The 27,059-nt window shown below is 43.4% G+C and overlaps 2 protein-coding genes and 1 pseudogene across 3 annotated transcripts; all 3 read left to right on the top strand.

Moving 5' to 3' along the window:
* The first annotated feature begins 6,977 nt into the window (after window positions 1–6,977).
* LOC310995032 lies at window positions 6,978–13,319 on the top strand (annotated as a pseudogene). Its single transcript has 4 exons — window positions 6,978–7,092; window positions 8,884–10,293; window positions 11,768–11,801; window positions 11,911–13,319. The product of its transcript is annotated as an uncharacterized misc_RNA (transcript).
* A 4,489-nt stretch (window positions 13,320–17,808) lies between these two features.
* Window positions 17,809–19,206, top strand: LOC310994740 (nuclear factor 7, ovary-like; the record flags this gene model as incomplete). The annotated part of the gene is made up of 1 exon (XM_083983544.1): window positions 17,809–19,206. One exon carries the CDS (start codon window positions 17,809–17,811, stop codon window positions 19,204–19,206), a length of 1,398 nt encoding a protein of 465 aa, XP_083839670.1.
* Window positions 19,207–21,537: 2,331 nt separating this feature from the next.
* LOC310995031 (E3 ubiquitin-protein ligase TRIM39-like) lies at window positions 21,538–23,165 on the top strand (the record flags this gene model as incomplete). The annotated part of the gene is made up of 2 exons (XM_083983959.1): window positions 21,538–21,643; window positions 21,753–23,165. The coding sequence occupies exon 2, from the start codon at window positions 21,768–21,770 to the stop codon at window positions 23,163–23,165; it is 1,398 nt and encodes a 465-aa protein (XP_083840085.1). The 5' UTR covers window positions 21,538–21,643; window positions 21,753–21,767.
* Window positions 23,166–27,059: the final 3,894 nt, after the last annotated feature.

The raw sequence follows: 27,059 nt of genomic DNA, 5'->3' as shown, positions 1-27,059 counted from the left end.
TTGATCAAAATACGACTTTCATCGATTTAAAATTGCATTTAGCGAATCTGCAAGACGTACCGGTCACTTCCGCTGTTTTGCCGAGCCTCCTCCCGTTCGTGCATTTGAAGCCTTTGATAATCAATCAGTGGATCGATGGATGACCATACACGTGTTAAGATGTGTGTATTGTGTGTAGTCGTATCTGTCATAAACAAGAGATTAACTTTACTGTTTACGGGGTGCGTTTGTGTCGCGGAGCCGCGGTGCCAGCTGCACCGAGAGGAGAGGAGAGGAGAGCTGTGACACCGGGTCAGAGGCTCTGATGCAGGTCTGGTTTCCAGCAGCGATGTGAAGGAGCCTCCACTCTACTTGTAACAGGTTACAAGTCATCTAACATCAATATTAGTCCGAAGCTGTTTAATGACGGTAAAAATGAAACACAAGGTAAATATCCTGCATAGTTTCTCTTTTCTGTGCTGCGCTGATCAGAGCGGCGTCCCTAGCAACGGTCTGTTATACATGACGACGGTCCGTTATACAGAAATAACAGACCGCAGAACGCAGCGCTGGACCAATCAGAGAGCAGGATTCAATAGAGCCGTGTAATAACATTAGGTATGGATTACTCAGCATTAATTAACACATTAGTTTATATATTAATGCTTAATAATGTACTAACTAACATTGATTAAGGGACCCTTACCCAGATTTTTATTTTCTCTCATTTTCCTATTAATTATGGAGCAAGAAAACTTTCAAACTGAGCAGAAAGAGGTCAAAACAAATCACACACTGACATTCAATGATTTTTTTAATGTTTTTTATTTCATATTTTATTTAAATTCATATTTTTTAATCAGTTTCAGTCAGTTTAAGATTTTGTTTGTGTCACTTTGTCCGTTAGAAGCTGTTAACACCATTTATAATTGGGTATTATTCACATAGGCATCATCTAAATATATGAATATAAGATGATAACATATAAAATACTTGAAGTAAATGTAAGTTTATTTAAAGAATGCATGTTTATGAACGATTTAAATGTTTATAAATGATTCTATTTATTGATTTTCTATATTTATTCACATGTATAGGGTATATGTAAAATATGTCTTCAATATAAACATACTGGTATGTTTCTATATTGGTCGATATATAAAATCCATATTTCTCTTTTTTTAACGTAGTTTATAAAGGCATGTGTGTTTCTTTAAAAAAAAAAAGGTATTATTGCTTTTATTGTGTAAAGCACTTTGTGTTGTGTTACTTAAAGTGCCAAACAAATTATGTAATAAAATCTGATTGATTGATTAATTGATTGATCGATTATGTCCATGACCTGGAAATAAACCAGGAAGTTTAACTTCATGATGCGTTTGAGGAACCTGGCTCTGGATCTGGAGGAGAGAACTGTGTGATCTGATTACGAGCACATACCTCAGCGTTACTCACACAGTCACACACACACACACACACACACACACACACACACACACACACACACACACACACACACACACACACACACACACACACACACACACACACAAACATACACAGTGATCACAATCTGAACAATCTGACTCGGTTTATTTTTTCTTTCTCTGTAATGAACCAAAAGATTCAGAGGCCGAAGACACGAGGAAGACGAGCTTATCACAGCATCACACACACACACACACCAGAGACGACGTGTGTGTGTGTGTGTGTGTTCAGGAACACGGCAGGAAAGTCTGTAAAACTCCACGTGCAGCATTCCCTGCGTTAAACCAGCGAGTGTGACCTTTGACCTGTGTGACACGAGCGTCTATCACCGTGGAAACTTCACAGTTTTACGTTTTTCTGACTCAGATGTCAGCAACAAAACTCTTTTTCTTCTTTGTTTACCTTCAACATCGATCTGTTGTGTTTTTCTCCAGTTAAATGCTCCTCATCAGGAAAAACTTAAAGGGATAGTTCAACATTTTGGCCCATTGCCATAATCCCTATAGTTATGTCAGTAGGTTTGTTACCTCATGTGGTTTTGCATGAATTCACCTCTAAAACAACTCTGTGTGGTAACGTTGTGTTATTATCTCATAGCGTGGTGAATGTGCAGGTCACAACTTGTCCACCAGAGCGTTGTGGAGTTGTTGGATTGTGTATTTGATGAGTTTGATGAGGGAAACCAAAGAAATCCCATAATGAGCCTCTGTAGCGTAGCTCTGAGCAGCTCACGGCTCTGCTCCGCCGTTCTAAAAATAGCTTGCACCGACAATTAAAAGTAACAAACCTACTGCTATGACTATAGGGATTATGGCAATGGGCCAATTTGTTAAAATGTTGAACTATCCCTTTAAAGGTTTTTTTCACTCAGGTAGATTTACAAACACCGAACGTTCTGTGAACGTCTCTTCATCAGCTCTAAATCAACAGGAGACCAATTTATGTAAATGAAGTGTAGTGGTGTGTGTGACTTACTGTTTCCTGCTGGTTGTGTGTGTGTGTGTGTGTGTGTGTGTGTGTGTGTGTGTGTGTGTGTGTGTGTGTGTGTGTGTGTGTGTGTGTGTGTGTCGGCCTGTGGTGAATCTAGTTTCCCTATGAAAACAAGTCATTATATTAAATAGAGGGAACTTTGCATGAGAGGGCAAACAAGGACAAGTAATTAATATCAGATTTAAATTTAGTCAAGCGACTCCAGAGGCTTCAACAGTTTGATTTAATGAATAAAAGAGCTTTTTATTAAATATTTTTATCTATCTATCTATTTATTTTCTGTCATCATTAAATGTTAAAAAGTGTAAAACAAAAACTCAGAGTCTGACTTCAATGAAGAAAATATAATTTATCTAATTATATTGTATAATTAGGGCCACGGGCAATCGCACCGGGCACTGATCCCTACAGCTATGAAATAGCTGCAGGGACCAGTGCCCGGGCGAAGCCCGGGCACTACTGTTATTGTGTGGATTTTTTCTTATTAGTGTGACTGCTGAGCAGTCACACTATTGTTCTTCTGTTTGGCCATTTTCTTCCGCCTTTTTACGGTCTTCTTCTAGTCCTTCATACTTTGTGCTATTTCAACAATTCATATATCAAAACGTGCAGCTTTTTCTGGACTTTATTGGCATTACTTTTCTCTTTTTAACTCTTTATACTTTTTAAAATATTTAACTTTTTAGATGTTGACAGTTTGCAGATCATTAACAGACAACAGTCTTCTTGACAACTCCACTGTAGTGTAGTGGTTAGGGTGTCTGCTTCCCAACCCTAAGGTCACTGGTTCGAATCCAAGGGAAGAACTCTTGTTATGTTATGTTGAATTCTGCTCTCCTCCCCCGCCTTCAATTGGTCACAGGTGTTTGTTATCTTCTTGATTACTCATACCAGTTTGCAGCACATCATCACATTACAATGAATGACAACAGGATTGAAAGCAGTGTGCTCTCTGTAGCCGAGTGGCAGAGTAAAGGTTTAGTGATCATATGGTCATGGGTTCGATTCCTGCCTTAGTCATTTCACATCATTGCTTGACTTTTGATTCCAATTATTCAGCTGTCATTGGACAGTCTTTGATTCCTCATAGTATAAAGCTCATTGTATCAAAGATTTTCTTTACCCCTCACATACTGTCTCTGTCTGTAGCCTAGTGGTTAGCTTGCTGGTCTGGAGACCTGAAGGTTGCTGGTTCAAATCTTGCCTCAACAACAATTATAGTGCATTATTTTCCCAGTTGTCCTCTGTTGACTTCTGATAACTTGCTTCATGTTGAAACTGCTGCTCTCAGCCTGAAATTCACAGACATTTTCATTCTAAGTCATTCAAGCTTGACTCTCAAGCTTTCTTGGTGTTAACTGTGTGTGCACCGTGGCCTAGAGGCAGAGTGGAAATCTAATGACCATGAGGTTGTGGGTTTGATTCCGACCTTGGTAAAAAATTTGTATGGTGATCACTGCTTGCACTATTTGCTAATTCTGCAACAGCGTTCAGTTGCTGTCAGCAGTCACACCATTTCCATTCTTGGAAATGCTTTTTCTAGTTATTTTTCCACTTCCGGCCAACTTTCGGTTCGCTACTAGTCCTGCAACTCGAAGAGTTGCAGGCCAAATTATATATCAAAACGTGCGGCTTGATTGGGATCGGTGTGCTATTACTTTTCTCAACAGTATACGAATTTTTCGCGACGTAAGTCGCGAAAAACCGTGCAAAATTTTTGCATTGAAATGAATGGGACGGGCGGGAAAAAAAGAGCGAAAAAGACCAATCATTGGAGTTTAACAAACGTCTACTGCTCAGGCATACTTTCACCTAGAGACTCCATTTAAACTTTAAACAGTAGACACAAGTCTTGTGTATTGGCGTATTACTCCACGTTTTGATAGGTCATATAGTTTTTGATCAATCCCTGTTCAATGACCATGATCATTTTTGGAGAAATTATGAGATTATAATGGGTGTGTATTGGACGGAATGTTCGTGTCAGAGTGCGTGACATTATCGGTTAGAGTGGGAGAGATGCCAGAAAAACTCCAGATTTTTTCTCTTTCCAAACTCGGCCCGGCCACAATTTACACTCTACACACATAATTTTTTCAGAATTTGTAAGACAAACTTGTCCTGTCACTCATCATCTGCTCAAAATATCAGAGAGACTTACAGAATTTAAATTCGGAGCCTCTAAGTGCGGCCACGTCTGTCTCTGCTCCTCATTGACTCCAATACAAATATTTTCTGAGAGAAGCAGAACGGCCTGATGTTTTAAAACTGCCAGCGTCGCCAAAATATTTACTGTAGAAACACCAAATCGTACCAAAAGTTTCAGTAAGTCCTTAGAGCAACGTTGATCTGTGTTTTGTTCTGATAGGAGTTACCGTTTTGTCATGCTGAGCCTAAATGTGAGACCGGTGCAGAGGCAGAAAATGGCTCTTTTTCTCCATGTTTCTGTCTGCCTCAGCCTGCGGGGGCCCCTATCGCCGTGGTAACCTCTTTGATCCTCAGGCCAGAGCTCGTTAACTTCATAAACAATCCACCTGGCGCTCGTTTAAATGTTTATAAACACAGACACAGCTAAATCAGACTGACACAGGATGCAGCTACTAACTAACTATGTGTCAAGTCAGTCACACACACACACACAGACTCTAGAGCCAGCTTCATGTGATTACAGTTACAGACACACACACACACACACACACACACACACACACACACACACACACACACCTTCATGTGATTAAAACACAGTTAACGTGCAACAGAATTTAAACTTAAACCATGATTTAATCTGGTTTTAAAGTTAAACCTTGTTGGTGTCAAATGCGTCAAATGCCTCTCGTGGGAGCAGCTGATTGAGTCCCCCCCAGCTGAAAGCAGCCCACCCCACCAGCCAGAGGGTCCAGGACCATAGGGACTGCAGTGGAGGAAGGCTGCCTTAACACCCTGCACAATGGCACCCAGTACACAGAAGTTAGACAGGACCAGTCAGCCCATCACCTGGTCCGTTCAACAAATCAGTTTATGCTACTGTGATTTATGTAGCCTAGTTAAATACTACAGTAATCATCATAGTGTATTGGCAGGAAAGACCATTTAAATCTGTATCAAATATCGATTAATGAATTAATCGATAATTTGCATGTTGGTCTTGGTTAAGTACCACCTTGAAAAAAAAAACAATGTTTTGTTGCTTAAGCTATTCAGTCATTCAATGGTATACTAAAATCCATGTGAAAAAAATGCTTCTCACTGTTCTCAGGTCAAATTTTTAAATGCGATTAAAATGCAATTAATTGCGATTAATTAATTACTTTGGGTTTGATTCCCATGTTGACAGAGATGGCACAACCGGCAGTAGCCGTGGCCCATTCAAAATTTCCCGAGAGGAAATTTTCTAGTTTAATCATATATTGTTGTGTTTAGTTTGTAACTTCACATCCTGACCAGCAGGTGTCGCTCTGTTCACAAGAAGCAACAGACAGTCAACATGAACTTTATACTGACACACACCGACACACAAATACAGTTGTGTGTCTGTACCTGAGCTACATGTTCCTCTTCCACCTGTGGCTTCACTCCTGCTGTTCTGATTGGTTGTTGTCCATTGGCGCCACCTGCTGGTAGAAACGTGTCATTACACGTCAGAGTCATTCACAATAGTTGAAAAATATTGATCATAGTGATAGGTTGGGTCCGGGCTATTTTTTGGCAAATTTAGGCCATCTGAGAGAAATATGTTGATGCATGACATATGAACAGATACATTAGGGATACAGTTCAATCAATCAATCAATCAATCAATCAATCAATCAATCAATCAATCAATCAATCAATCAATCAATCAATCAATCAATCAATCAATCAATCAATCAATCAATCAATTTGATGGTACAATTATTGCCTGAGCAAAAATGGCTTTTGCTTTCACACAAATATGGATGTATAAAATTGCATGTGAGGTTTTATTGGATTTTCCCCACCAATGTTCTTTATTTTTGCTTTTTAAACAGATGCTCCCTTCCCCACAAAGAATACATGAAAATAATAGGTAAAAGTAACTAAAAAAGTGTATCTCTTTATATATATATAGGTCTCTATATGTTACACACATCGTAGATGTGTGTAACATATAGAGACATAGAAGTAAAGCAAGCGAGACATAGAAGTAAAGCAATCTTCTGACCCTCTGACCACAATTATGTCAAGTTTCAAAGCTGTCAGAGCTTGTGTTATTAATCTACATGAGTTTATATGTCTTAACTCCCACACACGAGACACGGTTTTACAAGGAAATTACAGTACAGTAGATAACCTTTGTTTCTTACATCCCACAACAGTCATTTATCTATTTATTAAAAAACCCATGAAAAGGCCCTTTTCAATATGAGGCATGAGCCTAGAACTGCTCCTCTGAATTCGTTCTGGACTAACCTGTTCTTCATTCAGTCACTTTTCAAAGCTCCACCCCCTCACATGACTCCCCTGAGATAAACCAGGAAACACTGCATCAGTCCCAGAGACGCAGACTGAAGAAGAGACGATCAGATTCAGCTTCAGACCAAACCAACAACTTCCTGTGAGTGAGTCCAGCTACAACACTGCTGCTTCAACCTGCTGACACTCCACACACTGAAGGTGAGTTTGACTAAAACCTGGACTCAGAGTCACAGTAAACTTCTACCCAGGGGGCAAAATCCCAGTTTTTTGGAAAACAGACACGGAGCGTTGTAAAAGGTTTGACACCAGAAATGATATCTAGGAACTTCAAGGATTAAAACCTGGGTGGACAACCCAGTCAACTAGCTGCTGGAAAGCTACAGGAGGCAAAAACCCCTCTTCTTGGGTAATTTTATGTAAATGCAAATATTTAGGTACTACAATGGCATAAATAGTCATACAACTCTAGAATTTGGCAGAGAGTATCTTGACACATAGGGGGAGGCATGAAAAAAAGATTCTGGGGTTTGTTGCAACTCAATTTTAAGATATCACCCTCAACATCCCAAAAAAGACAAAAAAAGTACTGTTCGCCTGACAAATTCTCATGAAAATTATGATTTTTCAGCACTTTATGGAGAATATTTATGCCTGACATGTATATAGAAAACTTCCTTAATTCACAAGCTTCCATTTGAGTCCAAGATAGCCTTTCTATCTCAAAAGCCCCACTTGCTGTGGCCAACGGTCTTCTCTATCTATCTGTTCACTTTGGGGAGACCAGAAATAGAATGATTTAATCATGTCAGTTAACATGTAGTTTTTCACAATAGTTGTTGCATTGTTTGGAGACATCATGTAGCTTTCCAGTAGCTAGCAGAAAGGCTATCTTGGACTCAAATGGAAGCTTGTGAATTAAGGAAGTTTTCTATACATGTTAAGCATAGATATTCTCCATAAATGGCGGAAAAATCATAATTTTCATGAGAATTTGTCAGGCGAACAGTACTTTTTTTTGTCTTTTTTGGGATGTTGAGGGTGATATCTTAAAATTGAGTTGCAACTAGGGTTGCAAAATTCCGGGAATTTTCAAAGTTGGAAACTTTCCATGGGAATTAACGGGAATATATGGGAATTAACGGGAATATATGGGAATTAACGGGAATAAATCAGAAATTTACAAAATTGAAGGTTGGCCCTTAACAGGGAACTTAAATATAGTTGGAGAAAATATATTGTAGCATAATCTTGGCCAAAACAACCAGATTTAATGCAAGTGCACTTGAATATCTATGCTATTCCATGCACACAGCACACAGCACACAGCTTACTGCAGGGCTATTGAGGCCACACCCCCTACATGCACTGTGCATTCCTCCATCACATTATTTTGCATGGATGTCTGCTTATGACAAAACAAAATATTTACATTCATGTTTGGACATGATATAGTTTGTTTAAATGACCCCCAATTTCTAGTTAATTCCCATAAATTCCCAATAATTCCCATAATTCCTGTGGAAAGTTTCCAATTTGGAATATTTCCAAAATTCCCCAGCTTAACTTCCCATGGAAAGTTTCCGGAAATTTACCGGAAATTTTCCGCCCCTTTGCAACCCTAGTTGCAACAAACCCCAGAATCTTTTTTTCATGCCCCCCCCCCCCATGTGTCAAGATACTCTCTGCCAAATGTTATAGTTGTATGACTATTTATGCCATTGTAGTACCTAAATATTTGCATTTACATAATTTCGCCAGCAAAATTACCCAAGAAGAGGGGTTTTGGCCCCTGTAGCTTTCCAGCAGCTATTGACCGGGTTGTCCACCCAGGTTTTAATCCTTGAAGTTCCTAGATATCATTTCTGCTGTCAAACCTTTTACAACGCTCCATGTCTGTTTTTTTGCTTTGCCCCCTGGGTATTCAGTCAAGTCAGTAGAGGAGGGAGGGGAGCCATGACTGACTCTACTTCCTGTCTGCCGTGTTTTCAGATCCACTCAGACTAAATGGCTTCCAGATCAGAGGAGGATCTCTGCTGTCCGGTCTGTACGGAGGTCTTCAGAGATCCTGTTGTTCTGTCCTGCAGCCACAGCTTCTGTAAAGACTGTCTGAAGAGCTGGTGGAAGGAGAAACGAGATCCACTGTGTCCAGTTTGTAAGAGAAGATCTTCAAGAGACCAACCACCTTGTAACCTGGTGTTGAAGAACCTGTGTGAGAGCTTCTTACAGCAGAGAGAGCAGAGATCTTCAGAGGCTCTCTGCAGTCTGCACTCTGAGAAACTCAAACTCTTCTGTCTGGACCATCAGCAGCCAGTGTGTCTTATCTGTCTGCATTCAGACACACACAAAAACCACAGAATCAGTCCCATCGATGAAGCTGCTTCACAACTCAAGAAGGAACTTGAGGAAACTCTGGAGCCCTTAAAGAAGAAGTTAAAGGGTTTTGAAGAAGTTCAAGTGGAGTTTGGTCAAACAGCAGAACACATTAAGGTCCAGGCCCGACACACAGAGAGGCAGATTAAGGAGCAGTTTAAGAAGCTTCACCAGTTTCTAGAAGAGGAAGAGGAGGCCAGGATGGCTGCACTGAGGGAGGAAGAGGAGCAGAAGAGTCAGAGGATGAAGGAGAAGATGGAGGCTCTGAGCAGAGAGATAGCAGCTCTTTCACACACAGTCAGAGCCACAGAGGACGAGCTGAGAGCTGAAGACGTCTCATTCCTGCTCAACTACAAGGCTGCAGTGGAAAGAGTCCAGCAGCGCCCCCTGCTGGAGGATCCACAGCTGGACTCAGGAGCTCTGATAGACCAGGCCAAACACCTGGGCAACCTGACCTTCAACATCTGGAACAAGATGAAGGACATGGTCTCCTACAGTCCTGTGGTTCTGGACCCAAACACTGCTGATCCAAGACTCATCCTGTCTGAAGATCTGACCAGTGTGAGGCTAGGAGACAAACAGCAGCTTCCTGACAATCCAGAGAGGATTGATTCTTACTGCTCTGTCCTGGGCTCTGAGGGTTTTAACTCAGGGACTCACAGCTGGGATGTCCAGGTTGGAGACAATACATACTGGAGACTGGGTGTGTTAACAGAGTCTGTGCAGAGGAAGGGACACAACGTAGGCTCTGGATTATGGGTGTTATGGTTCAATGGAGATAAATACTCAGCATGTTCACCATCAACTCAAGCATGGACTCGTCTCCCAGTGCAGAAGAAGTTCCAGAGGATCAGAGTGAATCTGGACTTGAACAGAGGAAAACTGTCGTTCTCTGATCCTGATACTAACACACACATACACACCTTCACACACACTTTCACTAAGAAGATGCTTCCATACATTTATACTGGTGATTTCCTCCAGGTGAAGCTGTTAGCAGTGAAGGTGTCAGTGTCAGTGGAGCAGAGCAGTTAGAGATAAAGAGGACGATCATATTTATCATGTTGTTTATTTCTTGAAGGGAAAAGTCAGTGGATTGAACTTGTTAAACTGCACCTGTCCTCCTGCTGCCTCAGTATTACACTTTTCCTTTAGATCTACTTTTCATGTGTAAAATGTTTTCACTCTTTTTTCTTTCCCTTTATGAGTCATTTCACATTACATTTGTTATTATGACTTTGTGTGGAGTGATGAGTTAAAAAATTATACATTACTTAACATTTGATTCTTCTTCTCCAGATGATAAAATTTCAAACAGTAAAAGTTAATTACATATGTGAAAAGTTTGTAAACGATCTAAAATGTATTAACATGTCAGTCCATCACCAAAGCTGTATGTACATTCGTTCCTGTTTTCATCAACATAATAAAATGTTGTCTTGACTTGGATTCATATTCATCTTCGCCTTTAACGTCTCCTGCATCTACACAACATCACATTCTCTTTATCATTAGCAGCAGAGGTGGAGGAAGTTCTCTGAACAGATATAAGTACTGCACTGAATATTACTGAATATATCATCAGGAAAGTATTGGCTGATCAATCATGTCAGTGCTGAAGCATTTTGCTGTTGTCGTTGGTCAAAGTGGTTTAACAACTTGGTACAAGGCGATGGGTTGGGTCCGGGCTATTGTTTTGGCAAATTTAGACAATTCTGAGCAACAAACAAGAGAATAGGAAGACAAGACAGTTGACATTATAATGTTCATTTTGCACCAGTCGAAGCTCAAACCCACAACTTCTGCAACCAAAGACCATCATCTATCAATCTGAGCTAATTGACAAGTGGCAACTCAACAGTGGCTTCATAAACTGAGTAAGCCATTCACTGTCATTCAGGCAGATTTGAAACCAAAAAAATCCAGTTATTAAGACAAAAATCTGAAAATACAATTATTGCATCTAGACAGCATAGAGATGTTGGTAATTTGTTTTTAAAAATGATTGATTTGCTCCACAAGTGAATAACCAACGTTTAAATATGCCATTGTTACATTGACTCCAATTGTTCAATTGTTCTGACCACAATTATGTCAAATTTCAATGCTTTCAGAGGTTGTGTTATTAATCTACATGAGTTTATATGTCTTAACTCCCACACACACGACACGGAATGACAAGGAAATGTGTACAGTAGATAAACTTTTTTTCTTACATCCCTATGCACAACAGAAATATATTTATTCATTAAAAAACACAAGAAAAAGCCCTTTTCAATATGAGGCAAATGCCTACAACTGCTCCTCTACATTCACCTGGACCGACCTGTTCAACATTCAGTCACTTATCAAAGCTCCGCCCCCTCACATGACTCACCTGAGATAAACCAGGAAACAGTTTGTTCCTCTTCAGTCCCAGAGCCGCAGACTGAAGAAGAGACGATCAGATTCAGCTTCAGACCAAACCAACAACTTCCTGTGAGTGAGTCCAGCTACAACACTGCTGCTTCAACCTGCTGACACTCCACACACTGAAGGTGAGTTTGACTAAAACCTGGACTCAGAGTCACAGTAAACTTCAGTCTAGTCAGTAGAGGAGGGAGGGGAGCCATGACTGACTCTACTTCCTGTCTGCTGTGTTTTCAGCTTCACTCACAGACTAAATGGCTTCCAGACCAGAGGAGGATCTCTGCTGTCCGGTCTGTACGGAGGTCTTCAGAGATCCTGTTGTTCTGTCCTGCAGCCACAGCTTCTGTAAAGACTGTCTGAAGAGCTGGTGGAGAGAGAAACAAGATCCACTGTGTCCAGTTTGTAAGAGAAGATCTTCAAGAGAACATCCACCTTGTAACCTGGCGTTGAAGAACCTGTGTGAGAGCTTCTTACAGCAGAGAGAGCAGAGATCTTCAGAGGCTCTCTGCAGTCTGCACTCTGAGAAACTCAAACTCTTCTGTCTGGACCTTCAGCAGCCAGTGTGTGTCATCTGCAGAGATTCAGACAAACACAAAAACCACAGAATCAAACCCATCGATGAAGCTGCTTCACAACTCAAGAAGGAACTTGAGGAAACTCTGAAGCCCTTAAAGAAGAAGTTAAAGGGTTTTGAAGAAGTTCAAGTGAAGTTTGGTCAAACAGCAGAACACATTAAGGTCCAGGCCCGACACACAGAGAGGCAGATTAAGGATCAGTTTAAGAAGCTTCACCAGTTTCTAGAAGAGGAAGAGGAGGCCAGGATGGCTGCACTGAGGGAGGAAGAGGAGCAGAAGAGTCAGAGGATGAAGGAGAAGATGGAGGCTCTGAGCAGAGAGATAGCAGCTCTTTCACACACAGTCAGAGCCACAGAGGACGAGCTGAGAGCTGAAGACGTCTCATTCCTGCTCAACTACAAGGCTGCAGTGGAAAGAGTCCAGCAGCGCCCCCTGCTGGAGGATCCACAGCTGGACTCAGGAGCTCTGATAGACCAGGCCAAACACCTGGGCAACCTGACCTTCAACATCTGGAACAAGATGAAGGACATGGTCTCCTACAGTCCTGTGGTTCTGGACCCAAACACTGCTCATCCAGAACTCATCCTGTCTGAAGATCTGACCAGTGTGAGACATGGACGAGACAAACAGCAGCTTCCCGACAATCCAGAGAGGTTTGATGATTACTGGTCTGTCCTGGGCTCTGAGGGTTTTAACTCAGGGACTCACAGCTGGGATGTCCAGGTTGGAGACAGTACAGGATGGACACTGGGTGTGTTAACAGAGTCTGTGCAGAGGAAGGGAGGCAGCAAATGGTCTGGATTATGGATGTTGTTGTTCAGTGGAAATAAATATTCAGCATATTCACCATCAACTTCATGGACTGATCTCCCAGAGCAGAAGAAGCTCCAGAGGATCAGAGTGGATCTGGACTTGAACAGAGGAAAACTGTCGTTCTCTGATCCTGATACTAACACACACATACACACCTTCACACACACTTTCACTCAGAAGATGTTTCCATACGTTAACACTGGTGTTAACCTCCCAGTGAAGCTGTTACCAGTGAAGGTGTCAGTGACAGTGGAGTAGAGCAGTTAGAGATAAAGAGGATGATCATGTTTATCATGTTGTTTATTTCTTGAAGGGAAAAGTCAGTGCATTGAACCTGTTAAACTGCACCTGTCCTCCTGCTGCCTCATTATTACACTTTTCATGTTTATCTACTCTTCATGTGTAAAATATGTTCACTCTTTTTTTTTGTATCTTTATGAGTCATTTCACATTACATTTGTTATTTTGACTTTGTGTGGAGTGATGAGTTTAATTGTACATTACTTAACATTTGATTCTTCTCCTCCAGATGATAAAATGTCAAATAGTAAAAGTGATTCTGGTTTAATAACATACATGAAAAGTTTGTATCTGTTCATATGAAATGATCTAAAATATATCAACATGTCAGTTCATCACAAAAGCTGAATGTACATTCATTCCTGTTTTTCATCAACATAATAAAATGTTGTCTTGACTTGGATTCATATTCAGCTTCGTCTCCTGCATCTACACAACAATAAATGTTGTGGACGAGTTTCAGTACAAATTCTCCCAAACTGAGCTGGAAAGTTCATATTTAGTTTGAATTTAGTTCTTTAAGTTGTAACTGAAGCTCATCCTGCAAAAGTTTGATAAAAGCTGTGTTTCTGTCGTCATTGTAGTATTCACAGCTCGGGTAGAATAAACACGGACAATGTGCTTCGGTCTCACTCCGGCGTACATGTGCCGCCAACCTTTATTGTGGTTACATGACTGTGTCGCGCCCTGGCGCACCTGGCTTACGTCATCAACTAGTGGCCTCGTAACTATGCCAAAATACCACATCTCCTTTCTTTTAAAGAACAAAAGACCGTTTCAAATATTAGCTTCTGGAAACTTTAGCAAAACTGAATGTAACATTCTTAACATTGACTCAGGTATTTTTTTTTTAATTATGGCATCACAATAAACAATTATACCATCAAAGTCATTCAACAAACAATTTCACCATCAAAGTCATTCATTCTTTTTTTTTTTTTTTTTTTTATAGGTCCAGTATAGCTCTTGGCTTCACTATGCGACCTGATTTAGTGGTGGTAAAGTGCAAGGGTTCCTTGGGGCCTGGTTGACCCATGGTGTCTTGCTGTAAAGTCATTGAGTCAGTATTCTCATGATCAGGGTCACGAGCTGGTGTTTCTTTGTCAGTGCTGTTATCAGTCTTTAGGAGATGGCGCCTGTTGCGTCTCAGCACCTGACCTTCTTCTGTGAGGATGTTGTATGATCTCTGGGTGCCTGCTGAATCCACAACTGTTGCGGGCTCCCATCTTCCATTTTGCAGTTGGAAACGGACTACTGCTCCTGCAGGCAAGGCAGGTTGTGCTTTTGCAGTCTTGTCATAGTATAGCTTTTGCCTTGTCTGACAAACTTCTCTCCGACTGTGAACTGTGCTGCGACAGACGAGCTCCGGTTGAAGCTGTTTCTCCGTGGATGGAAGGATCGAGTGCAGACGCCTGCTCATCAACAGCTGCGCTGGCGATTTCAATCCATCGACCGGGGTGTTCCTATACTCTAATAGGCTCAGGTAGGGGTCTGTCCGCTGCGCATGTGCTTTGTCCATGAGGGTTTTGGCTGTCTGGACAGTCTTTTCAGCCAACCCATTGCTCTGTGGGTACAGTGGGCTGCTTGTAATGTGCTCAAAGTCCCACGCACGAGCAAAGTCTTTGAACTCCCTTGAGCTATAACAAGGTCCATTGTCACTCATTAGTGTCTGTGGTATGCCAAACCTAGCAAACATAGCCTTGAGTTTTTGGATGACTGTGTAAGATGTGAGGCTGGTGATTTTTTCCACTTCAAAATATCTGCTGTAATAGTCAACAACAACAATGTAGTCAGTGTTGTTCCACATGAACAAATCTGTGGCTATCACCTGCCATGGTCGCTCCGGAATAGGATGTGAAATCATCGGTTACTTCTGGGCGGAGTTGCGTCGCTCCTGGCAGATGCTGCAAGATTCTACCAGCGCCTCTATCTCCTTACCCATCCCGGGCCAGAACAGTACATCTCTTGCTCGCTGCTTACATTTTTCAATCCCTAAGTGTCCTGTGTGGATGCGTGACAGCATTTCTGCTCTGAGTGACTGGGGCACGATGATTTTCTCTCCTTTTAGCAGGATACCATTTGTCTCTGATATCTCGTCCCTGTGGTTCCAGTACGCAGCAATAGCAGGTGGACATTTCTTGTGTGACTCAGGCCACCCTGAGGTGCTGACCCGCCTCAACATTGAGAGTTGCACATCTTGGGCTGTGGCAGCTCTGATCTCTGCCATTTTGTTGTCACTTACTGGCGCGTTACTGACCACAGAGTGTATTTGTAAGTCCATACCTTCACTCAACGTGCTGTCGTTGCATTCAATCGGAAGCGTGTCGGCAACTGGTATCTGTTTTCCAGGCTTGTGTGTGATGACGATGTCGTATCGCTGTAGTTGCAGTATCATGCGTTGAAGTCGTGGGGGAGCCGCTGCCAGAGGCTTCCGCATGATTGACTCCAGCGGTTTGTGGTCGGATTCAACAACCACTTGACGACCGTACAGGTACTGATGAAACCGTTTGCATCCAAAAAGCACAGCATAAAGCTCTTTTTCTATCTGAGCATAGTTTTCTTCAGTCTCATTCAGTGCTCTGGATGCGTATGCGACTGGTTTCTCTTCTTGGAGTAATACGGCTCCCAAGCCGGATTTGGATGCGTCAACCTGCAGCTTCACATCTTTTGTGTGGTTGAAGTATGTGAGTACAGGGCCAGGCTCTTGTGTTAGAAGATCTTTTACCTGCTGGAAAGCTGTGTCGTGATTCGAGTCCCAGATAAACTCGTTGCTCTCTTTTAACAGTTGTCTGAGGGGAGCTGTTGCCTCTGAAAGTCTGGGGGCGAACCTGGAGAGGTAAGTGACCATGCCCAATATGGTCTCCAGCTCTGCTTTGTTGTGTGGGGGAGCCATTTCTCTGATGGCCTTGACCTTGTTGGGGTCAGGCCGGATGCCTTCTCGTGTCAGTCTGTGACCAAAATAGCTCACCTCCGGCACACATATGATGCTTTTGTCTTCATTCAACTTTATTCCTCTCTCTCTCGTTCTTTCCAACATGGCGCGCAGGTTTGCATCATGTTCCTCCTTGGTGCGGCCATATACCAGGATGTCGTCTACGATGGCTGCGACGCCCTGGAGCCCTTCATAGGCTTCATCCACCCTTCTTTGAAACTCGTCCTGCGCAGATATGATTCCAAACGGAAGTCTTTTGAACCTGAATCTGCCGAAGACAGTGTTGAAGGTAGTGAGCATGGATGATTCATGGCTTAGTTTAATTGTCCAGTAGCCAGATCTGGCATCCAATACGCTGAAATATTGTGCTCCAGCTAATCTTGGTGTGATGTCGTCGAGAGTGGGAAGGGCGGGGGCTGCTAACTCATGGTGCGTTCAAAGAAACTCGTACTTTGTGTTTTTCCTTCCTGTGAAGTCATACCAGTTCGATCTGGTACGAGTTCACGGGTCGGAAGTTACGAGTGGCCGTTATAGGGAACTTTCACAGACAACAGGATGGTAAAAACACGAGCTACGGGTTACCTGGAACGCTACCAAGTCGTAGTTGTGACTTGAAGCTGTAACTTACGGTTTCAAAAGCCTGCCTTGAACGCAGCATTAGCCGAAACGGCCGTGAAGCTGATATCTGCTTTAACATTTGATTCTTCTTCTCCAGATGAAAAAATGTCAAACAGTAAAAGTGATTCTTGTTTGATTACATGTGTGAATAGTTTGTATCTGTTCATATGAAATGATCTAAAATGTATTAACATGTCAGTTCATCACAAAAGCTGAATGTTCATTTATTCCTGTTTTTCATCAACATAATAAAATGTTGTCTTGACTTGGATTCATATTCAGCTTCGTCTCCTGCATCTACACAACAATAAATGTTGTGGACTAGTTTCAGTACAAATTCTCCCAAACTGAGCTGGAAAGTTCATATTTAGTATGAATTTAGTTCCTTTAAGTTGTAACTGAAGCTCATCCTGCAAAAGTTTGATAAAAGCTGCGTTTCTGTCGTCATGGTGTCTTGAACTAGTTTCTTCTCTGCAGGCCTGTGTTTGAAGTTCTCCACTAATGAATTAAGACTCTTTAGACGTTAAATGATCCACAAACAGAAACTAAACAGAGCAACCGCATCATCCTGCAGAACTTTCAGTTTGACAAAGCTCCGCCCCCTCACATGGCTCATAAACCAGGAAACTGCTGCACTTCCTCTTCAGTGCCCGAGACGCAGACTGAAGAAGAGACGATCAGATTCAGCTTCAGACCAAACCAACAACTTCCTGTGAGTGAGTCCAGCTACAACACTGCTGCTTCAACCTGCTGACACTCCACACACTGAAGGTGAGTTTGACTAAAACCTGGACTCAGAGTCACAGTAAACTAAAGTCAAGTCAGTAGAGGAGGGAGGGGAGCCATGACTGACTCTACTTCCTGTCTGCTGTGTTTTCAGCTTCACTCACAGACTAAATGGCTTCCAGACCAGAGGATAATCTCTGCTGTCCGGTCTGTACGGAGGTCTTCAGAGATCCTGTTGTTCTGTCCTGCAGCCACAGCTTCTGTAAAGACTGTCTGAAGAGCTGGTGGAAGGAGAAACAACATCCACTGTGTCCAGTTTGTAAGAGAAGATCTTCAAGAGACCGACCACCTTGTAACCTGGTGTTGAAGAACCTGTGTGAGAGCTTCTTACAGCAGAGAGAGCAGAGATCTTCAGAGGCTCTCTGCAGTCTGCACTCTGAGAAACTCAAACTCTTCTGTCTGGACCATCAGCAGCCAGTGTGTGTCATCTGTCTCCATTCAGATACACACAAAAACCACAGAATCAGACCCATTGATGAAGCGGCTCCACAACTCAAGAAGGAACTTGAGGAAACTCTGGAGCCCTTAAAGAAGAAGTTAAAGGGTTTTGAAGAAGTTCAGGTGGAGTTTGGTCAAACAGCAGAACACATTAAGGTCCAGGCCCGACACACAGAGAGGCAGATTAAGGAGCAGTTTAAGAAGCTTCACCAGTTTCTAGAAGAGGAAGAGGAGGCCAGGATGGCTGCACTGAGGGAGGAAGAGGAGCAGAAGAGTCAGAGGATGAAGGAGAAGATGGAGGCTCTGAGCAGAGAGATAGCAGCTCTTTCACACACAGTCAGAGCCACAGAGGACGAGCTGAGAGCTGAAGACGTCTCATTCCTGCTAAACTACAAGGCGGCAGTGGAAAGAGTCCAGCAGCGCCCCCTGCTGGAGGATCCACAGCTGGACTCAGGAGCTCTGATAGACCAGGCCAAACACCTGGGCAACCTGGCCTTCAACATCTGGAACAAGATGAAGGACATGGTCTCCTACAGTCCTGTGGTTCTGGACCCAAACACAGCTCGTCCAGAACTCAGCCTGTCTGAAGATCTGACCAGTGTGAGACATGGAGACAAACAGCAGCTTCCTGACAATCCAGAGAGGTTTGATTCTTTCTGCTCTGTCCTGAGCTCTGAGGGTTTTAACTCAGGGACTCACAGCTGGGATGTCCAGGTTGGAGATGGTACAGACTGGATACTGGGTGTGTTACCAGAATCTGTGCAGAGGAAGGGAAATAACATAGAGTCTCAATCATGGATGTTATGGTTCTTTGTAGATAAATACAGAGCAAAGTCACCATCAACTCCATTCATTGTTCTCCCCAAGCAGAAGAAGCACCAGAGGATCAGAGTGAATCTGGACTTCAACAGAGGAAAACTGTCGTTCTCTGATCCTGATACTAACACACACATACACACCTTCACACACACTTTCACTCAGAAGATGTTTCCATACATTGACACTAGTGATCTCCTCTCAGTGAAGCTGTTACCAGTGAAGGTGTCAGTGACAGTGGAGCAGAGCAGTTAGAGATAAAGAGGACGATCATATTTATAATGTTGTCTATTTCTTGAAGGGAAAAGTCATTGAAATTAACCTGTTAAACTGCACCTGTCCTCCTGCTGCCTCATTATTACACTTATCTACTTTTCATGTGTAAAATATTTCCACTCTTTTTTATCTTTATGAGTCATTTCACATTACATTTGTTATTATGACTTTGTGTGGAGTGATGAGTTTAAAAAATGTACATTACTTAACATTTGATTCTTCTTCTCCAGATGATAAAATGTCAAACAGTAAAAGTGATTCTGGTTTAATTACATGAAAAGTTTGTAATGAAATGCTCTAAAATGTTTTAACATGTCAGTTGTGTGTGCGTGCGTGCGTGCGTCCGTGTGTGTGTGTCTGGCCTGTGGCGAATCTAGCTTCCCTAACACAAGTCATTATATTAAATAGAGGAAACTTTGCATGAGAGGGCAAACGAGGACAAGTAATTAATATCAGATCTAAATTTAGCTGAGTGACTCCAGAGGCTTCAACAGTTTGATTTAATGAATAAAAGAGCTTTTCATAAAATCTTTTTAGCTCATATTTTCTGTTGTCATTAAACAAATTAAAACAAAAACTCAGTGGCTGTCTTCAATGAAGAAAATATAATTTATTTAATCACATTAAATAATTTAATCATATATTGTTGTGTTTAGTTTGTGTTTGTAACTTCTCATCCTGACCAGCAGGTGTCGCTCTGTTCAGAAGAAGCAACAGACAGTGCATGAACTTTATACTGGCACACACACACACCCACGCACAAATACAGTTGTGTGTCTGTACCTGAGCTACATGTTCCTCCTCCACCTGTGGCTTCACTCCTGCTGTTCTGATGTTGTTGTCCATTGGTGCCACCTGCTGGTAGAAACGTGTCATTACGCTGGACTCTCTTCCACTCGAACAGCAGTGCAGATAAACGGTTCCGGGCATGAGGAGACCCTGAGGAAAACCCAGGACACGCTAGAGGGACTATGTCACTCGGTCGGCCCGTAAACGCCTTGGGATCCTCCTGGAAGAGCTAGAGGAAGAGTCTGGGGAGAGAGAAGTCTGGGTTTCCCTGCTCCGACTGCTGCCCCCGCGACCGGGACCCGGATAAGAAGAAGGAACTGGGTGGATGGATGTTCACTAACTGAACAGTAGAGAGGATCATCAGAAGAACCAGAACCAGAACCAGGACCAGAGTGAGGACCAGGACCAGGACCAGGACCAGGACCAGAACCAGAACCAGGACCAGAACCTGAACTTGAACCAGGACAAGAACCAGAACCAGGTCCATAACCAGAACCAGAACCAGGATCAGAATCCGGACCAAAACCTGAACCAGAACCGGGTGCCGCCATCGGGTCTGTCCTTTCACCGATGCTTTTTAATGACCTACCAGAGACAACATCAAGACGGTCTGGGTCTGCAGACGACCTAGCTATCAAGATAGAACAACCAACGTGGAGGGCGGTGGAAGAGGGTCTGAACCAGGACATGGTCACACTGGCTGCATACCAGAACCAGAACCAGAACCAGGACCAGAACCAGGACCAGGACATGGTCACACTGGCTGCCTACCAGAACCAGGACCAGGACCAGGACATGGTCACACTGGCTGCCTACCTCGGCAAGTGGCGCCTGCAGCTCAGCACTGGGAAGACAGTGTCGGCAGCATTCCTCCTCAATAACACGGAAGCCAACAGGGAGCTTGAGGTCTTCACAGACAACAAACGTTTGGAGTTCCAGCAGGCCCCAAAGTACCTCGGCGTACGCCTGGACAGGACGCTGTCCTACAGACAACATATCGAGGAAGTGAGGGCCAAAGTAACATCAAGGGTCTCGCTTATTGGCCGCCTTGCTGGCACGACCTGGGGTGCCTCTGCCAAGGTACTGCGTATCTCTACCCAAGCCCTCGTCTTCTCTGTAGCCTGGAGCAGAAGCCCACAATCCAAGAAGGTTGATGCGATCACTAACAACGCCCTTCATATTATAACAGGCTGCCTGAAACCCACCCCTGTGTTCTACCTGCCAGTCCTAGCAGGAATAGTCCCAGCCGGTTTACGGCGAGAGGCTGCCACCCTCGCCCTGGCAAGGAAAGCCCAGGAACACCACTGGCACATCCTGCAAAACACCACGACAGCACACAAAAAGGCCCTTTTCAATATGAGGCACGTGCCTACAACTGCTCCTCTACATTCACCTGGACCGACCTGTTCAACATTCAGTCACATTTTAAAGCTCCGCCCCCTCACATGAGTTAGTTATTAACACAGAGGACAAAGTCCCAGGAACTTTATTGGACTTTGTCAGTCCCAGAGACGCAGACTGAAGAAGAGACGATCAGATTCAGCTTCAGACCAAACCAACAACTTCCTGTGAGTGAGTCCAGCTACAACACTGCTGCTTCAACCTGCTGACACTCCACACACTGAAGGTGAGTTTGACTAAAACCTGGACTCAGAGTCACAGTAAACTTCAGTCAAGTCAGTAGAGGAGGGAGGGGAGCCATGACTGACTCTACTTCCTGTCTGCTGTGTTTTCAGCTTCACTCAGACTAAATGGCTTCCAGATTAGAGGAGGATCTCTGCTGTCCAGTCTGTACGGAGGTCTTCAGAGATCCTGTTCTTCTGTCCTGCAGCCACAGCTTCTGTAAAGACTGTCTGAAGAGCTGGTGGAAGGAGAAACAAGATCCACTGTGTCCAGTTTGTAAGAGAAGATCGTCAAAGTCAATTCCACCTTGTAACCTGGTGTTGAAGAACCTGTGTGAGAGCTTCTTGCAGCAGAGAGAGCAGAGATCTTCAGAGGCTCTCTGCAGTCTGCACTCTGAGAAACTCAAACTCTTCTGTCTGGACCATCAGCAGCCAGTGTGTGTCGTCTGTCTGCATTCAGACACACACAAAAACCACAGAATCAAACCCATCGATGAAGCTGCTTTGAAATTCAAGAAGGAACTTGAGGAAACTCTGGAGCCCTTAAAGAAGAAGTTAAAGGGTTTTGAAGAAGTTCAAGTGAAGTTTGATCAAACAGCAGAACACATTAAGGTCCAGGCCCGACACACAGAGAGGCAGATTAAGGAGCAGTTTAAGAAGCTTCACCAGTTTCTAGAAGAGGAAGAGGAGGCCAGGATGGCTGCACTGAGGGAGGAAGAGGAGCAGAAGAGTCAGATGATGAAGGAGAAGATGGAGGCTCTGAGCAGAGAGAGAGCAGCTCTTTCACACACAGTCAGAGCCACAGAGGACGAGCTGGGAGCTGAAGACGTCTCATTCCTGCTCAACTACAAGGCTGCAGTGGAAAGAGTCCAGCAGCGCCCCCTGCTGGAGGATCCACAGCTGGACTCAGGAGCTCTGATAGACCAGGCCAAACACCTGGGCAACCTGACCTTCAACATCTGGAACAAGATGAAGGACATGGTCTCCTACAGTCCTGTGGTTCTGGACCCAAACACTGCTCATCCAGGACTGATCCTATCTGAAGATCTGACCAGTGTGAGACGAGGAGACGAACAGCAGCTTCCTGACAATCCAGAGAGGATCGATTATCTCTGCTCTGTCCTGGGCTCTGAGGGTTTTAACTCAGGGACTCACAGCTGGGATGTCCAGGTTGGAAACAATACAAACTGGATGCTAGGTGTGTTAACAGAGTCTGTGAAGAGGAAGGGAACCAGCATATGGTCTGGGACATGGATGTTATGGTTCACTGGAGTTAAATATGCAGCAACGTCACCATCAACTCTATGGACTGTTCTCCCAGAACATAAGACGTTCCAGAGGATCAGAGTGAATCTGGACTTCAACAGAGGAAAACTGTCGTTCTCTGATCCTGATACTAACACACACATACACACCTTCACACACACTTTCACTCAGAAGATGTTTCCATACATTCAGACTAGTGATCTCCTCTCAGTGAAGCTGTTACCAGTGAAGGTGTCAGTGACAGTGGAGCAGAGCTGTTAGAGATAAAGAGGACGATCATATTTATCATGTTGTTTATTTCTTGAAGGGAAAAGTCATTGAATTGAACCTGTTAAACTGCACCTGTCCTCCTGCTGCCTCATTATTACACTTTTCATGTTTCATGTTTTCATGTCTATTTTTCATGTGTAGAATATTTTCACTCTTTTTTATCTTTATGAGTCATTTCATATTGCATTTGTTATTATGACTTTGTGTGGAGTGCTGAGTTAAAAAATGATAAATTACTTAACATTTGATTCTTCTTCTCCAGATGATAAAATGTCAAACAGTAAAAGTGATTCTGGTTTAATTACATATAAAGTTTGTATCTGTTCATATGAAATTATCTAAAATGTATTAACATGTCATTTGTGTGTGCGTGCGTGCATGAACTTTGCATGAGAAAGCAAACAAGGACAAGTAATTAATATCAGATTTAAACACATTTAGTTGAATGACTCCAAAGGTTTCAACAATTTGATTTAATGAATAATGAGTTTTTCATAAAATCATATTCTGTTGTCATTAAACAAATTAAAACAAAAACTCAGAGTCTGACTTCAATGAAGAAAATATAATTCATTTAACTATATTAAATTAATTAATCATATATTGTTGTGTTTAGTTTGTGTTTATAACTTCACATCCTGACCAGCATGTGTCGCTTTGTTCACAAGAAGCAACAGACAGTCAACATGAACTTTATACTGACACACACACACACACACACACACACACACACACACACACACACACACACACACACACACACACACACACACACACAAATACAGTTGTGTGTCTGTACCTGAGCTACATGTTCCTCCTCCACCTGTGGCTTCACTCCTGCTGTTCTGATGTTGTTGTCTATTGGCGCCACCTGCTGGTAGAAACTGTCATTACGCTGGACTCTCTTCCACTCGAACAGCAGTGCAGATAAACGGTTCTGGGCATGAGGAGACCCTGAGGAAAACCCAGGACACGCTAGAGGGACTATGTCACTCGGTCGGCCCTTGAACGCTTTGGGATCCTCCCGGAAGAGCTAGAGGAAGAGTCTGGGTAGAGTGAACGCCTTGGGATCCTCCTGGAAGAGCAGGAGGAAGAGTCTGGGAAGAGGGAACGCCTTGGGATCCTCCCGGAAGAGCTGGAGGAAGAGTCTGGGGAGAGGGAAGTCTGGGTGTCCCTGCTCCGACTGCTGCCCCTGCCACCCGGATAAGAAGAAGGAACTGGATGGATGGATGTTCACTAACTGAACAGTAGAGAGGATCATCTGAAAAACCAGAACCAGAACCAGAACCAGAACCAGAACCGAGCCGATCTGTCCAACCCGTCTACAGGGATACAGGTGCCGCCATCGGGTCTGTCCTTTCACCGATGCTTTTTAATGACCTACCAGAGACAACATCAAGACGGTCTGGGTCTGCAGACGACCTAGCTATCATGATACAACAACCAACGTGGAGGGCGGTGGAAGAGGGTCTGAACCAGGACATGGTCACACTGGCTTATCATATAGGGGTTATCATATAGACCCATGTGTGTTCTTTATATTACTGTCGAGGATGTAGGTCCATTGGGATCAAACAGACAAGTGTTGTTGCCACATTTACAACTTGTCGTTTTTTATGAATGTAGTGCTTGATTGTAATTTCGTTAATGTTATTTACATGATGATGTTCCTCATTGTTCTGTGTAATATTTTCTATAGTATTTTCTGACATTTTGTGACTGTTTTAATCACAGTATGTAGCTCATAAATGTTTTGTGTATGTATGTGAATGAAATTGGAATCAGCTGGCTTTGAGTTAAATAGTGGACACACCCACTGACCTGGTAACGCTGAGGACGGCTGATTGCCGAAACGCGTCCGTTTCTCGCTGCCGAGCGGTTTTTATGAATTAAAAAGTTTTCAACTTAAAGTGAGTGCTGTCACAACCCTTTTTTTGACTTTGAATTTTTTGGACTGGCACCCGATTCACCCGTTCATACCTTGAGTTGAGCACGCCAAGTTTGCTGATTATCTATTGTTTGGGGCGGCGCTCCTCACCTGCTCGGCAGCATGTCTTTTGATGAGATTGATAAGTTCACTGAAGCCAGAGCTTCCATTTTTGCTTTCTCGGACACAGACAGTGAAAGAATTCTTTTCCCTCTCGATGCATCACAAGAAACTTTTGCCTCGACGGAGTCCACGTCTCAGCACCTGGAACATCTGAGAAAGAGAGAAGTGCGCTACATGCTGCATGGCTCTACTCTGTCCCAATACTGGAGGAATAAGAGAATTCCCAGGGGACTGAGAATCAACAAGGTGCCAACACTGGGCAACAACAACCCAATATTTTGCAAGAAGTGGTGTGAAGTCCTCAACAAGTGCTCGTTGGACTTGATGTTACTGGTGATTGAACATACACAGGAGGAGCTGGCCAAAACCAGAACGGATATTTCCGACTTACAAGGTGAGCTGCAGACCAGATTCAGCCCCGAGCAGATGTCTGCATTATACGAGCGCTGCACCTCCATGATCGAGGCTTACAAGAAGGAACTGTCGGAGGTTAAACTCCAGAAATATCGACGTGACACGCTGGACTACAAAAATGACCGGGTCTATCCTTGGCTGTCCGGGCGCACGGAGAGGACGCGCAGGACGCACAGGAGGGGGACCGATCGGCCATCTAGCGGACGGTCGACAGATGAATCCGGGAGTGAGTCCACCTCGAGCCAGGCACGTTTTTTAGTGCCACCACCACCACCACCACCACGGCGCACCGTCGGGACCAGAGGAGCCATAAGAGGAGGCCAACGCGACGAGGGGGTAGGAGGCGCAAGTTGGCGCCCGAGGAGATCTCCAAGGTCTCGAACGTAATTAATTTATCCAACAGACAACTTAATGATACAGAGATGCTATTGTTATCTAAGGGCTTATCCTTTGTGCCGTCTAAAGAAGCTGATCTATTTACAACGAAAGTTGAACTTTTTAAATTTTACCGCACTGTTAAGTTGAGATCATTCTTCTGTAAAGATCCTGGGCATGATTCTCCTTCTGTGCGTAATGATCCACACACGGCAGGGGGAGAGCCTATTGATTCACAAACTGTCAGGAGGTTTAAACCCAAGAGTACCTTTATCCCCCCCGTATTTAATGCATCAGTACAGACTTTTTGTAGATTAGTTGACAATGATGTGAAGTCTATGTTTTCATCTTCGGACACTAACAAATGTGTTATATCTTCCGTCTTATTAATATAACAATGATTTGTCGGACCACGACGTCTCTTCAAAGATTTATTGATAGCGGTACAACTTGTTAGCCCATGGCTACCCTGGCAACAACAACCTAGCACAGGTTACCCAGCATGCACCAGGTGCATCTCAACTACGGGTCCTAGTGTAACCCAAAATACACAACATCTCCTCCCCTCTTACAAAGGATGTACTACAGAATTAACAGGTGAGCGTTTACTCAAATTCTTCTGTCTTCACTGTAACATGACAGTAACAATATCACAAACATTTCCCCATTTCTCTTTATCCATTCAACTAACTGTATATGGTGTAACAACAACTCTCTGTTTTAATAATTATTTTCCTTATAATTATCCTAACTTGGGAGCGAGGGTAGACTACCTCAACCCCCCCATGACCCATGGGGATTATTCTGCCCCGTTGACTTGGGTCAGGTGCTCTAACTTAATAACTCAGACGAACAGGAGACCGCCGCTCTCTGGTGGGGTAGCTGCGGTCTGTAGAAACATCAGTCTCTGTGTTCTCAGGTGAAGAGTCTGCTTCTGGCACTGATGCAGCAGAAGATGTCACAGTCTCTTTTCCAGTCACATCCGCAACTGGAACCGTTGTCCCTGGTGTGTTTACTTGCACTGGTGGATAAACTGATGAGTTGAT

The sequence above is a fragment of the Trachurus trachurus genome (genome assembly GCF_905171665.1).
Source record: "Trachurus trachurus genome assembly, chromosome: 12".
In the NCBI taxonomy this organism is placed as follows: Eukaryota; Metazoa; Chordata; class Actinopteri; order Carangiformes; family Carangidae; genus Trachurus; species Trachurus trachurus.
Note: the sequence above shows the minus strand (reverse complement) of the source record. Positions and strands in the feature narration are given on the sequence as shown.